Source organism: Rhincodon typus, chromosome 4 (assembly GCF_021869965.1).
Source record: "Rhincodon typus isolate 14 chromosome 4, sRhiTyp1.1, whole genome shotgun sequence".
NCBI classification, from domain to species: domain Eukaryota; kingdom Metazoa; phylum Chordata; class Chondrichthyes; order Orectolobiformes; family Rhincodontidae; genus Rhincodon; species Rhincodon typus.
Genome location: NC_063335.1, coordinates 110,200,432 through 110,216,346, shown reverse-complemented (window position 1 = coordinate 110,216,346; position 15,915 = coordinate 110,200,432). Strand labels below are relative to the sequence as shown.

At 43.9% G+C, this 15,915-nt stretch overlaps 1 protein-coding gene across 1 annotated transcript in view; it reads left to right on the top strand.

The window, feature by feature from the left end:
• The window catches only part of spire1a (spire-type actin nucleation factor 1a), a 172,614-nt gene that overhangs the window by 110,576 nt on the left and 46,123 nt on the right, over nt 1-15,915 (top strand). The window contains exon 6 of the mRNA XM_048596194.1: nt 10,865-11,005. Coding sequence (XP_048452151.1) covers nt 10,865-11,005 — 141 coding nt within the window. The remainder of the gene's footprint in view (nt 1-10,864; nt 11,006-15,915) is intronic.

Below are 15,915 nucleotides of genomic sequence, written 5' to 3'. Positions count from 1 at the left end.
GCCTCCCTAACCTGTTCTTCCTCCCACCTATCCCTCCCTCCCACCTCAAGCCGCACCTCCATCTCCTACCGACCAACCTCATCCCGCCCCCTTGACCTGTCCGTCCTCCCTGGACTGACCTATCCCCTTCCTAACTCCCTACCTACACTCACCTTTACTGGCTCCATCCCCGCCTCTTCGACCTGTTTGTTTCCTCTCCACCTATCCTCTCCTCTATCCATCTTCTATCCGCCTCCCACTCTCTCCCTATTTATTTCAAAACCCCCTTCCCCTCCCCCTTTTCTGATGAAGGGTCTAGGCCCGAAACGTCAGCCTCTCTGCTCCTATGATGCTGCTTGGCCTGCTGTGTTCATCCAGCCCTGCACCTTGTTGTCTCGGATTCTCCAGCATCTGCAGTTCCTACTATCTCTGTCATTAAAAACTCACCTGGTTCACTAATATCCCTTTAGGTAAGGAAATCTGCTCTCCGTGCCTGGAGAGATTACATATCACTCTTAACTGCTTTTTAGGCAATTAAGGATGCGCAATAAATACTGGCCCAGCCAGCAATGCCCACATCCCAATTTAAAAAAATAAACAGCAAAGTAAATTGCATGTTGTTACATTAGATGCCTGGCAATTCATTCACTTTGTTCAAGCCACGTGATTCTGTATTTGTAATCCCACCAGTATTGGCACAGATCATGCCTTTTTGGGTGTTTGTTTCTGCTGAAAAACATTTTCCCTTGTGCCATCTTTAATCCTTTGCCATCCGACTTAAATCAGTCGATTCTCGATCCTGTCACCAATGGGAATTGTTTCTCTAATCTATTCAGACCCTTCATGATTTTGATGGCTTTGGTCATTCATTCTTAGGAAGTTGGCATCTCTGGCTAGGCTACCGTTTATTGCCCGTTCTGTTCTGCTGAAACAAACACAGAATTGTTTTATCAATAAAGAAAAAGGTTTGGTGTCTGTATGAATAAACATATTGCATGTTGAGTTCTATAAAACACTTTAAACATAGAAAGGGATCGTTCAGCTCCCAGGCAGTTAAGAAAGAGGAAGCAGCCATAACAGTCTGATCCCCATATTCTCATTTGCAGATTTTGTCATTGTAGTGCTCCCTGTGTCAGAGCAGAAGTGTAAAATTCCACACAGATTTGCACCCACTCTCTTTCTACAGACCCAGTAGAGCTTCCCTGACCTGGTGTTTGGCTTCTGTGGCTCTGAAACCTCTTCGCTGTCACCCGATGTGTTACTAACTCAGACTTCTGAAAAACCTGCACCCTCTCAGGATTTCTGTTCACCCAATTTTAACACACATCGTGTAACTATCATTAGTATTTGTTGCATTTCCCTAACTGCTCTTGAGAATGGGGTGATATTGCCATTGTCGTGGCAACTGTGTGGCTTCCATTTTGGGTCAGCCATGTTGTGTGGTCTGCAGTCTTGAGCTAGGCTGGGTAAAGATGTCAGATTTCCTTCCCAAATGGCCACGAATTGGCTTTGTGTAACAATCTTTGTCACCATTACACATTCGAGCAGCTGTGGATTTACACCTATGCCTTCAGATGATTAGTCTCGGGCTTTCAGTTATTGGTCTGATCTCTGTGCTGCTCCACCTATACAGGGCAGGCATGCTCCCATTGGGAGACTGACCTCGGAAAAGAAGTTGAAAGTTCCTAGGTCTAGGGTCCTCCAGTATGAAACAGGCCATTCGAACTCTTGTGTCCATGATAGCTCTCTCACAAAGTAACTTGGTCAGTCCCACACTCCTGTCCTTTGCTTGTAATGCTGTTTTTGTCATTATTTTCAGGTAATAATTAAGTCTCCTTTTGAAAGCCATAATTGACTCGACCTGGTGTTTCCCACACCCTAACTAATCACTACTGAAAAACTTTTTCCCTTGTGCCACCTTTAATCCTTTGCCATCCGACTTAAATCAGTCAATTCTCGATCCTGTCACCGATGGGAATTGTTTCTCTAATCTATTCAGACCCTTCATGATTTTGATGGCTTTGATCATTCATTCTTAGGAAGTTGGCATCTCTGGCTAGGCTACCGTTTATTGCCCGTTCCCTAATTGCTGTTGAGAAGACAGTAGTGAGCCAAGATCACATCTTTAAATCAAATCTTCCCTCAGTATTCTCCGAGGAGAACAGCCCAGCTTTTTCCAGTCTATCTGTGTAACTGGTGGCCCTCATTCCAAACCATTGTCATAAATATGGAGCTCTCTAACCTTTTCACATTCTTCTTGAGGTATAGTAAACAAGTGGGACACAGTGCTTCTGCTGAGTTCTAAGTAACATTTATACAGGTTCACCATCCTTCCTTTCGTAATTTACGTGCCCTGTTGATAAAGCTCAACATCCCTTCTGCATTATTAACCACTTCCTCAAACTATCCTGCCACTTTACATTCAGGTCCCTGTGTTCCTGTACCAGCTTTAAAATTGTATCCTTTGTTTTGTGTTGCCTCTTTTCCTCCACTTTTCAGCATGAAATTTCATCTATCAATTTTCTGCCCATTCCACCCACCAGTCCGTGTCATCTTGAAATGTAACGCTATCTTTCTCACACTTTGCAACACTTCCAAGTTTCAAGTCATCTTGCCAATTTGGATATTTTTACCTGTACACTCAAATCTAGATCATGAGCAGGATCAAGAAAAGTAGTGATCGCAGCACCAATGCCTGGGAAACCTCACTGTACACATTCCTCCAGACCAAAAGACAGTTGTTCACAGTACTCTGTTCCTGTCGCTGAGCCAATTTCATATCCATGCTACATCTTTCTTTATTATTTTACGTGGGTCTTTTATCAAACACCTTTTGGAAGTTAATGTGCACAGCATCAACTACATTATATTCATCAGCCCTCTCTGCTACCTCATCAAAAAATTCAACCATATTTGTTAAACATGATTTACTTCTAAGAAATCTATGATGGGTATCCTACTTGACAAGTGACTGATACTTTTGTCCCATAGTATCCTTTTTAAAGCTTTCCTATCACCATGGTAGACTTGACTGTCCTGTATCCTTATTGTGCAAGGCTTACAGCATTAGCAATTCACTGCTCCTCAGCACCATCCCTACATCTAACGATAACTGGAGGCAAGGGCCAAAGTATTTTTTAACTCGAGGGCTGTTGAGATATTTCTTTTCTCAAGGGCTTTTTTTTTTGATTTTCAGAGGCTTCGTTTTTCATTCCCACCCACATCTTTATCAGATAATGCATTTATGTTGACATATGGGCAAGTCCCAATAGCCCAGAAGCAGTGTCCCAGGAATCTGAAATCTTCTTGCCTACACCATACCTGCAGCCAAACTTTCATATGTTCAGTCCCACTATTCCTACATCCCCACCTAAAGCGTGTGACTGGGAAGATTCTGGAGGTTATGACCTTGCAGGTCTCAGTTGCCAGTTTTGTTGAGAGGCCCTTTGGATGCTCAAAAGCGGCTGTTGAACGATCAAATTTCCAGGCCAGTGTTTACCCAGTGGGTGAATCAATATCTTGATGATTCTATATTTTTACAAAATATATAAATGTACCTAGTAGAGTTTACAACGGTTTCAGCTGTGGTTATGTGAATTATCTCATGCTATTGTGTTGTATTAATCTACATATCCTTATTGCTGTCTCTCTGCAGTTGTGTTTCTGCTGCCGAACAAAGAGATTCTCGATCTTCACCTGGTCATACATTTGCCAATTTTGTAAAAGGTTTGTCACTGTGCTCCTCTTCGACGTTCCTTCGTCCAGCTTTCTTGTTTTCCTTATTATCCAGTTACTTACCCATATCCTTCAGTGAGAATGGGGAAGAGCATGTGAAATGTTTATTCGAGTCAGGAATCAACTAGTAACAGGTTTAAAAAAAGTGGCCCAGTATAAGTGGGAGCTCTTCAGAAATAATTAGGTATGATACTGAGCCAGTTTATACTCCTCAGGGTCCAGAACCCTCTTTGCTAGAGGACTGGTTGGCAGGCAGGAAACAACAAGTCAGTAGGTATGGGTAATTACCCAAGTGGCAGCCAGTGACTAGTGGGGTACCACAGGGATCAGTGCTTGGACCCCAACAATTTACAATGTATAATAATAATTTAGATGAGGGGACTAAATGTAATATCTCCAGGTTTGCAGATAACCCAAAGCTGGGTGGGAGAGTGGGCTGTGAGGAGGATGCAGAGATGCTTCAGTGTGATTTGGATCAGTTGAGTGAGAGGTATATGTGTGGCAGGTGAAATATAATGTGGATAAACGTGAAGTTACACACTTTGGTAGCAAAAGCAGGAAGGCAGATTATTATCTGAATGGCAATTGTTTGGGAAAGGGGAAGGTGCAACAAGACCTGGGTGTCCTTGTACACCAGTACCTGAAAGTAAGCAAGCAGATGTAGCAGGCGGTGAAGAAGGCAAATGGTCTTCTGGGGAAAGGATTTGAGTACAGGAGAAGAGATATCTTGCTGCAGTTATACAGGGCCTTGGTTAGACCACACCTGGGGAATCGTGTGCGGTTTTGGTCTCCCTATCTGAAGAACGATGTTCAGGCTATAGAGGGAGTGTACTGAAGATTTACCAGACTGAATCCTAGGATGGTGGAACTCATATATGAGGAGAAATTGGAACGGTTAGGACTATATTCACTGGAGTTTAGAAGAATAAGGGGGAAATCTCATAACATCCGTACATTTTGACTCCATTAGACACAGTAGACACAAGAAGGATACTCCCAGTGACTGGAGAATCCAGGACAGAATCACACTCTAAGGATATGGGATACATCATTCAGAACTGAGATGAGGAGAAATTTCTTCCCCCAGAGAGTGGTGAGTCTGTGGAATTCTCTGCCACAGAAAACCATTGAGGCAAAAGCGTTGAATGTTTTCAAGAAGGAGTTGGATGTAATTCTTAAGGCTACAGGGATCACAGGATATTTGGAGAAAGCAGGATCAGGGCACTGAGTTGGATGATTGATCATGATCATATTGAATGGCGGAGCAGGCTCGAAGGGCTGAATGGCCTACTCCTGCTCCTGTTTTTTTTTGTTTCTATGTTTGCCAGAAAAAAGAACGGGAAAAGTAAGGGACCGCATAAATTTGAAACTGGAAATACACAAAAATGCAAGAAATAGCACAGATCCTGGTAAATGACAGGCAAGTAGTTAGCTTAATATGTGTTGCTAGGAAATCACAAGGGGCAATAATTAAAGATAGAATGAATGACAAATTTTCAGCTGATCAGACAGAAACAGAATATATTGGGAGAAGGGAAGTGATGCCTGGTGAATCTGTTTGAATTTTTATGCAGAAGTGACTAAAACAATGTATGTGGGAATTTCTTATTCTGTTACCCATAAAAACCTCCAGAAGGCAATTACATAGAACATAGAACATTACAGCGCAGTACAGGCCCTTCGGCCCTCGATGTTGCGCCGACCTGTGAAACCAATCTGAAGCCCATCTAACCTAAACTATTCCATTATCATCCATATGTTTATCCAATGACCATTTAAATGCCCTTAAAATGGACGAGTCTACTATTTTTGCAGGCAGGGCATTCCACGCCCTTACTACTCTCTGAGTAAAGAACCTACCTCTGACATCTGTCCTATATCTATCACCCCTCAATTTAAAGCTATGTCCCCTCGTGCTAGCCATCACCATCCGAGGAAAAAGGCTCCCACTGTCCACCCTATCTAATCCTCTGATCATCTTGTATGTCTCTATCAAGTCACCTCTTAACCTTCTTCTCTCTAACGAAAACAGCCTCAAAACCCTCAGCCTTTCCTCATAAGACCTTCCCTCCATACCAGGCAACATCCTGGTAAATCTCCTCTGCACCCTTTCCAATGTTTCCACATTCTTCCTATAATGCGGTGACCAGAACTGTACGCAATACTCCAAGTGCGGCCGCACCAGAGTTTTGTACAGCTGCAACATGACCTCATGGCTCCGAAACTCAATCCCTCTACCAATAAAACCTAACATACTGTATGCCTTCTTAACAACACTATCAACCTGGGTGGCAACTTTCAGTGATCTATGCACATGGACACCGAGATCTTTCTGCTCATCCACACTACCAAGAATATTACCATTAGCCCAGTACTCTGTATTCCTGTTACTGCTTCCAAAGTGAATCACCTCACACTTTTCCGCATTAAACTCCATTTGCCACCTCTCAGCCCAGCTCTGCAGCTTATCTATGTCCCTCTGTAACCTGCAACATCCTTCCGCACTATCCACAACTCCACTGACTTTGGTGTCATCCGCAAATTTACTAACCCATCCTTCTACGCCCTCATCCAGGTCATTTATAAAAATGACAAACAGCAGTGGCCCCAAAACAGATCCTTGAGGTACACCACTAGTAACTGAACTCCAGGATGAACATTTCCCATCAACCACCACCCTCTGTCTTCTTACAGCTAGCCAATTTCTGATCCAAACCGCTAAATCACCCTCAATCCCATGCCTCCGTATTTTCTGCAATAGCCTACCATGGGGAACCTTATCAAACGCTTTACTGAAATCCAAATACACCACATCAACCGCTTTACCCTCATCCACCTGTTTGGTCACCTTCTCAAAGAACTCAATAAGGTTTGTGAGGCACGACCTACCCTTCACAAAACCGTGTTGACTATCCCTAATCAAATTATTCCTTTCTAGATGATTATAAATCCTCTCTCTTATAATCCTTTCCAACACTTTACCCACAACCGAAGTAAGGCTCACTGGTCTATAATTACCAGGGTTGTCTCTACTCCCCTTCTTGAACAAGGGGACAACATTTGCTATCCTCCAGTCTTCTGGCACTATTCCTGTAGACAATTGATAAAGTCCCTCAGAAGAGACTGTGGGTTAGCTAAAGTTGATCATCACCAAATGGAATGCAAATTGTTGAGCTAGTTAGGGAACTAACTGAACAGCAGAAGACAGAGTAGGGATAGTGGCATGCAGTAAAAATTGACAGGATGTGAGGCATTAGCAGCATGCCATTGAGATCTGTGTTGGCGCCTCAGAATTCACTCTGTTTATTAACAATATACATGTAGCAAAGACAGTAGGAATCAGGGGATATCTCTAAAACTGGTCGGTCCCATATCTGGCACAAAGGAAGATTATTGTGGTCACAAGAGGCCATTCATCCTAGCCCAACAACATCACTACAGGAGTGCTTCCACTGACAATTCCACAATGTTCATTTACGACTCCTCAGATACTGAAGCAGTCCATGTCCAAACTGCAGTGAAACCTGATAACATTCGTGCCACACAATGACCATCTCTAACAAGAGAGAATCTAACCATAGCCCCTTGATATTCAATGCCATTGCCATCACTGACTCCCTCACTGTCACCTGGGGGTTAATGTTGGCTGGAAGCTGAACTAGACGTCCCATCTAATCACAATGGCTGCAAGAGCGGTTCAGAGGCTAGGAATCCTGCAGCGGATAATTCACCTTCTGACTCCCAAAAGCCTGTCTGCCATCAACACAACACAGGTCAGGAGTGTTATACAATGCTCCCTATTTACCTGGATGAGTGCAACTCCTACAACATCAAAAAACTTGATGCCATCCATGACAAAGTCTGCTTGATTGGAACTCCATCCACCATTCACTCACTCCTCCACTGGCACAGAGCAGCAGCAGTGTGTACCATCTACAAGATAAGCTGCAGCAACTCACCAAGGGTCCTCCAATAGCACCTTCCACCATCTAGAAGGACAAGGGCAGCAGATATATGGGAATACCATCGCGTGCAAGTTCTGTTCCCGGGCACGTACTGTCCTAGAAGCATATTACCATTCCTTCACTGTCATTGGGCTAAAATCCTGGAACTCCCTTTCTCACAGCACTATGGCTGTATCTACACCAATGGACTGAAATACAGGAGCAGGAATAGGCTGTTTGGCGCTTTGAGCCTGCACCACTATTCATAAAGATCATGGCTGATCTGGTTGAAGTCTCAGCTCCGCTTTCCTGTTTGCCTCCATAAATCTTGACTCTTATCTGCCAATAACTATCCAACTCGACCTTGAATAACTATAACGGACAGGCCTCCACTACCTTCTGTGGAAGAGAATTCCTTGTTCTTATGAAGCTTGAGCGAAAATCATTTTCTTTGTCTCTGTCTTTTTTATTCTTAAACTATGTCCTCTAGTTTTAACCACGCCCCAATGAGGAAACATCCTTCTGGTATTTACACTATCTAGTTCCCTCAAGATCTTTATATGTTTTAATAAAGTGGCTTCTCACTTTTCTAAACTCCAATGAGTGTAGGCTGAACATATTCAGCCTTTATTTGTAAGATAAGTCTTTCTTTCTAAAAATAGTCCCGTTTTTGATGCAATTATATCATTTTTCAAGTAAGAAGTCCAAAATTGTACTCCAGCTGTGTGATCTCACCAAAGCCTTTTACAGCTGTAGTACAGCTCCCTACTTTAATATTCCATTCCTCTTGAAATAAACAACGACTTCTATGTGTCTTCCTAATCACTTGCTGTACCTGCATATTTAACTTTATTTATTAATGTACCTGAACCCCGAGTTCCTTTGTACTACCTGCAATTTCTCCCGATTTAAATCGTAAGCTGCTTTTCTGTTCTTTCTGTTAAAATGGACAAGTTACATTAACCCATTTTTTTTGCTCACTCACTTAAACTCTCAGAACCACAGAATTATTACAGCACATTGTGTCTATATCCCTTTGCAAACTGTCTACTTCCTCCTGATAACTTACTTTCCTATCTACCTAGCTATCAAACCTTCAGTCTGCTGATCCAAATCAATGATATAGATGATATATACTTGAGGACTACTCACACTCCACTAGTTACAGCTTGACAACCTGAAAACAATGTGTTTATCCCCACTGTATCTTCCTGTTAGCTGACCAATCTTTCATCTATGTTAATACATTACCCCCTACAGCATGTGCTCTTATCTTGTACTGCAGCCTTTGATGCACTATTTTTCAAATTCCTTTGGAAATATCAAGTGTACCAAATCTATCAGTTTCTCTCTATCTACTGTGAATATTACTTTGTCAAAAAGCTCTAATAGATGAAATATGATTTCACTTTCAAAAGGCTCTGTTTGATCACATTGAGATTTTCTAAGTATTATGCTATAACTTCCTTAATAACGAGCTGCAGCATCTTCTGTATGAAGGTTAACTTTCTAAAGTTTCCTGATTTCTGCCTCCCTCCTTTCCTTGAATAAAGATGTCATATTTGCTATTTTCAAATTCTCTGGGGCCCGTTCCAGAATGTAAGGAATTTTAGAAGGTTATATCTAATGCATCCACTGTCTGTGCTGCCATTACATTCATGACCCTAGGATACAGGTCATTTAGTCCTGGGGACATGTCAAACAGGTAAAGAAGGCAGCTCAGCATGGCTTCCTCAAAGACAGGCAGGGAAGGGCAATAATTGCTGGCATTGCAAATGATGTTCACATCCTGGGATGAATAAAAATAATGGCAGAAAGCTATGTGTCCCAAATTTGCCAATGGTGTAAACATAAGTGGCATCTCATTTTGTCTGCTCATTGGACGTAGTCAGTGTAATGTCAATAATTCCCTAGTGGGGCTTAAAAAGGTGGTGATGGACCACAGCAGTCTCTGTCTGTACATCCACAGTGCCGAAATTCAGGAATTTTTACAGTGAAGGAATGACATTGCAAGCAGCTTCTGTTTCGATTACAAAGAGATATTAAGAAACAAATTAAATAGATGGGCAAAACTGTGACATATGGGTTTTGATGTGGACTTCTGAGATGAAAAATTAAAAGTGGAGGTTCTAAGAGACTGTCCATTAAATATTTATTTGAGTATTTGCACTCTTTTGTAATCTTAACTTCCAGCTGGTCTTCTCTTTTCTAAAGAGAAGTGTGCCTTTTTCAAAGAGGTAAATGCTCTCCATTCTTGTAAATCTGTGTGACACCTTACCCAGTACCATTATTTCCTTTCTCTATATGAGAACCACAACTCTGACAGACGTCCCATTGTGTTCTTAGTTCAATCAAAGCAGACGTCATGTTCAGGTGTAGAAAAGAGTGGGAAGGGCTGGTGAAATGCTGGCCTTTCTGTCTAGCAGAGTAGAACATAAAGTGGTAGAAGTGGTGCTTCAGTGAAACAAGACCCTGGTTTGATCACAACTGGGGTTCCTGTGCCTCTCCCTCAGGAAGGATATGTTCGTCCCAGAGGGAGTGCAGTGTAGATTTACCAGAAACTCCCAAGGGATAAATTATGGGAGTGACATTACACAAACTAGAATTAAAAGCAAAAAACTACGGATCGGGAAATCAGAAATAAAACAGAAAGTGCTGGAGAAACCCAGCAAGTCTGGTGGCCTCTGTGGAGAGGGGCAGATTCAATATCTTCACATCCGCTATGACACTTCTTTAAACAAATTAGGATTGTATTCCCTGAAATTAGAAGATTTTGATGAAGTATATAGTTTCTTGCTTATTAAATCTCTTAAAGAAGGCATGAAGTCTGTCTCAGTAAGGCTCCATTATTATATTTCATGCAGATAACTTTAAAATTGAGGTAAATTCGAATGGAATTTTTTCTTTAAATGCCATAAAAGACTAACCTTTTTAACTTGTGTATGTGTCACAGCAATAAAATACTTCATAAAATAGGCAACTTAATCCTCATACAAAGTACCAAATCCAACAACAGGTTAATTAATTCTTTAAAAAGCTCTTTGATGATTTAACCAATTTTAGTTCTTGATTATCTTTCCACAGACCAGTGTGCTCCCAGTGTTGTAAAAAGGTGCGTTCAATATATTTTTATCTGAATGTATTCACCTTTCTTTACCTATCAAAATGTCTCTTTTGTTGAAATCCATTTTTTGTTTGTGGTTTAGATGCGACTACCCTCCAAACCATACAGCAATCTTCCAATCTTTTCGTTGGGACCTTCAGCTTTGCCAAAAGAGGGGAAGGTATCGAAATCTGAGAGGCTCTCAGGCAGCCGCCGTCGCCATGATGGTCAACACAAGTGTCTAGTCAGGTACAAAGGACCCCACCAATTCCTCAGTACAAAAGGAAAGCATTACAGATCAGTCTCAGTTATTTCAGAGATAGTAGGAACTGCAGATGCTGGAGAATCTGAGATAACAAGGTGAAGAGCTGGATGAACACAGCAGGCCAAGCAGCATCAGAAGAGCAGAAAAGCTGACGTTTCGGGCTTAGACCCTTCTTCAGAAATGGGGGAGGGGAAGGGTGTTCTGAAATAAAGAGGGAGAGAGTGGGAGGCAGATAGAAGATGGATAAAGGAGAAGATAAGTGGAGAGGAGACAGACAGGTCAAAGAGGCGGGGATGGAGCCAGTAAAGGTGAGTGTAGGTGGGGAGTTAAGGAGGGGATAGGTCAGTCCAGGGAGGACGGACAGATCAAGGGGGCGGGTTGAGGTTAGTAGGTAGTAGATGGGGTTGGGGCTTGAGGTGGGAGGAGGGGATAGGTGGGAGGAAGGACAGGTTAGGGAGGCGGGGACAAGCTGGACTGGTTTTGGGATGCAGTAGGGGGAGGGGAGATTTTGAAGCTTGTGAAATCCACATTGATACCATTGAGCTGCAGGGTTCCCAAGCGAAATATGAGGTGCTGTTCCTGCAACCTTTGGGTGGCATCGTTGTGGCACTGCAGGAGGCCCAGGATGGACATGTCGTCTGAGGAATGGGAGGGGGAGTTGAAATGGTTCGCGACTGGGAGGTGCAGTTGTTTAGTGCGAACCGAGCGTAGGTGTTCCGCAAAGCGGTCCCCAAGCCTCCGCTTGGTTTCCCTGATGTAGAGGAGGCCACAACAGGAACACCAGATACAGTATACCACATTAGCAGATGTGCAGGTGAACATCTGCTTGATGTGGAAGGTCTTCTTGGGGCCTGGGATGGGGGTGAGGGGGGAGGTGTAGGGGCAGGTGTAGCACTTCCTGCAGTTGTAGGGAAAAGTGCTGGGTGTGGTGGGGCTGGAGGGAAGTGTGGAGCGGACAAGGGAGTCATGGAGAGAGTGGTCCCTCCGGAAAGCAGATAAGGGTGGGGAGGGAAAAATGTCTTTGGTAGTGGGGTCGGATTGCAGATGGCGGAAGTGTCAGAGGATGATGCATTGGATCCAGAGTGGGTGGTGGGGTGGTACGTGAGGATGAGGGGGATTCTGTTTTGGTTGTTATTGCGGGAAGGGGGTGTGAGGGATGAGGAAATGTGGGAGACACAGTCGAGGGCGTTCTCAATCACTGGAGGGGGGAAGATGCGGTCCTTGAAAAACGAGGACATCTGAGATGTTTGGGAGTGGAATGCCTTATCCTAGGAGCAGATGTGGTGGAGGTGAAGGAATTGGGAACAGGGGATGGTATTTTTGCCAGAAGGTGGGTGGGAGGAGGTGTATTCTAGGTAGCTGTGGGAGTCGGTGGGCTTGAAATGGATATCGGTTTTCAGATGATTGCCAGAGATGGAAACAGAGAGGTCCAGGAAGGAGAGAGAGGTATCAGAGATGGTCCAGGTGAACTTAAGGTTGGGGTGTAAGGTGTTCAGAATGTGTGGTTATTGGACCATAAGATATAGGAACACAATTAGGCCATTCGACCCATCGAGTCTGTTCTGCCATTCGATCGTGGCTGATATGCATCTCAACCCCATTCTCCTGCCTTCTCCCCATGACCCTTGATGCCCTTAATCATCAAGAACCTAGCTACCTCTGTCTTAAAGACTCTCAACGACTTGGCCTCCATAACCTTCTGCGGCAATGAGTTCCACAGATTCGCCACCCTCTGGCTGAAGAAATCTTCCTCATCTCAGTTCTAATGTGTTATGCCTTCATTCTGAGGCTGTGCCCTCAGGTCCTAGTCTCTCTCACGAATGGAACATCTTCTCAACGTCCACTTTATTCCAGCCTGTTTGAAATTACTGCAGATTCTGGAAATCTGAGATGTAATCGGAACATACCGGTGTGTAACCAGGTGTTTCTAACTAAACTAAAAAGCAATTGCAATTTAAAGCTTTTTAAATGTTCCTATTAGTTTGGTAATTGTTCCTATTGTGCCCAAAGGTTCCAGTTTATCCTTTGGAACCTCCTCAAAGACTGGCAAACAAACACAGTTAGCAGATGGGATGATGGTGACCAGTTCAACCTGGGGACCTGACAATTAATTAAGTTTGAGAATGGGGAAGCTGTAGTACAAATTTTGTTTAAGGCCATTGGGAAATTGAAAGGGGCGCTGTTTGTACTGGAGGTAATTTGTGCTAATTCTGCAGCTTTTCCAATGAAATTACCCCTCTTTGGGGCAAATTGTCCCGAGCTGAACGGTGTTAGTGAGCGGAAACTGTACCCCACCACAAATAACTCTAATCACCAAAATGTTCTTTTTTTTTACTCTTGCCTAATGTGAGTAAAACTGGGACCCAGGAATCCAGTGAAGGTCATGTGGAAAAGTGCACTGGGCTGCGCAGGATTTACCATTACAGATGTTAGAAGTAGAAGCTGCGTAATATTGCAAAGTTTCAACAGTGAGGAAATTCCAGTTAGAGTTTCAGCAGGAGAGAGAAGGAGGGAGAAGCAGGTGATATTGCGAAGGTGAACATGGTCTGAGATGGTAAAGGAAGATAGGTTTACAGTTGGACAATACTGGCAATGTACAGCGATAGTCACTATGTTACATCACAGATTTCCAGACATCAGAGGCTTTGCAAAAGAGTAAAACTATCTAATGCAGCTCAGATAGAAGTGGTTGGCGAGCCGAGTCTTCCTGATCCTATTGGAGTAAAGATTTGTCCAGTTGAAGCCACACTTCCTCACTTGTCCAGTTGTCTTAAAACGAAGTCAATATTTCATTCATGTTTTTGGTTTTTTTTTTGCTTGTGTATTTGTTCTGCTCCCTCATCATTAAGAAATACGTCTTTCTCGGATGTGAAGTATTACACCTTGCACATCTGCACGTTCACCTTTCTCTGATGTGGCTTTGCTTATTGAATATTTCCCTTTATAACTTTCTTCTTCCATCCATACAATTCCCTTGATCCCAATGTAAAAACAGGGACCAAGTGTTCACGGCACCAATCTGCTGGTCTCTTATTACAATCTCACCTGCATCTGTCATCACACTGTCGCCTTTACCACTCCTTTAAATATGTTATTAAAAATGTTTGCTGTTAGTTTTAATAGGCCTCTTTTTCTTATTTTTTGTTCGTTTGTAGCTTTTTATAGCTCTTTCAGTCCGCAGAATTTCCGGTGTGGCTTTACTCATAATTCCCCTTTTTAACATCTCCCTTCCATTGACACAACTCCCTGTTGAAAAAAGGTACGAAATGTTAATTTAGTAATCAGCTAGTTCCTTATTGTGGTCTCATCTGTAAATATCTTATACATTCAACTGCATGTGTCCGATCTTCCCCTGAACTGGGCTTGAAGCAGCAGTAGGGGAAGAGGTGAACTCACTGTAAATTATTTTCTGCAGTTCAGCAAGAAATTTCCAGCTTTCCTGACACCAAAACAAAATGTGAAGAGTCTCAGCCAGTGCTTCTACCATATCTTTTAAATTAACTGAGTGCCTCTGTATAGTTCTCAAGCATAATATAAATACCTTTGTACAATAGGAGGAATGTAGCAGATATAAGTTTTTGCTGTGGCATTGATGATTTGAATTTGTGATTGATTGAACGGAAATACTTTTGTCCTGAAGTTTAGGGTTCACCAAACATATACGCCCAGTCCCTCTACACCTGCATTCCCCATGCAGATGGCCTTAAGGCCCTCCGCTTCTTCCTGTACCGCAGGCCCGACCAGTCCCCCTCCACTGACACCCTCATCCGCTTAGCTGAACTTGTCCTCACCCTCAACAACTTCTCTTTCAATTCCTCCCACTTCCTACAGACAAAGGGGGTAGCCATGGGTACCCGCATGGGCCCAAGCTACGCCTGCCTCTTTGTAGGTTACGTGGAACAATCCCTCTTCCGTACCTACACCGGCCCTAAACCCCACCTCTTCCTCCGTTACATTGATGACTGTATCGGTGCCGCCTCGTGCTCCCACGAGGAGCTCGAACAGTTCATACACTTCACTAACACCTTCCACCCCAACCTTAAATTTACCTGGACCATCTCTAACACCTCTCTCCCCTTCCTGGACCTCTCTGTCTCCATATCGGGCAACCACCTCGAAACCGATATTCATTTCAAGCCCACCGACTCCCACAGCTACCTAGAATACTCCTCCTCCCACCCACCTTCCTGCAAAAATGCTATCCCCTATTCCCAATTCCTTCGCCTCCGCCGCATCTGCTCCCAGGATGAGGCATTCCACTCCCGTACATCTCAGTTGTCCTCGTTTTTCAAGGACCGTAACTTCCCCTCCTCGGTGGTCGAGAACGCCCTCAACCGTGTCTCCCACATCTCCCGCACCTCATCCCTCACACCCCGTCCACGCAATAAAAACCAAAAAAGAATCCCCCTCGTCCTCACGTACCACCCCACCAACCTCCGGATCCAACGCATCATCCTCCGACACTTCCGCCATCTGCAATCCGACCCCACCACCAAAGACATCTTTCCCTCCCCACCTTTATCTGCTTTCCGGAGGGACAACTCTCTCCGTGACTCCCTTGTCCGCTCCACACTCCCCTCCAGCTCCACCACACCCGGCACTTTTCCCTGCAACCGCAGGAAGTGCTACACCTGCCCCCATACCTCCTCCCTCACCCCCATCCCAGGCCCCAAGAAGACTTTCCACATCAAGCAGATGTTCACCTGCACATCTGCCAATGTGGTATACTGCATCCGCTGTACCCGGTGTGGCTTCCTCTACATCGGGGAAACCAAGCGGAGACTCGGGGACCGCTTTGCAGAACACCTACGCTCGGTTCGCAACAAACAACTGCACCTCCCAGTCGCGAACCATTTCAACTCCCCCTCCCATTCCTCAGACGACATGTC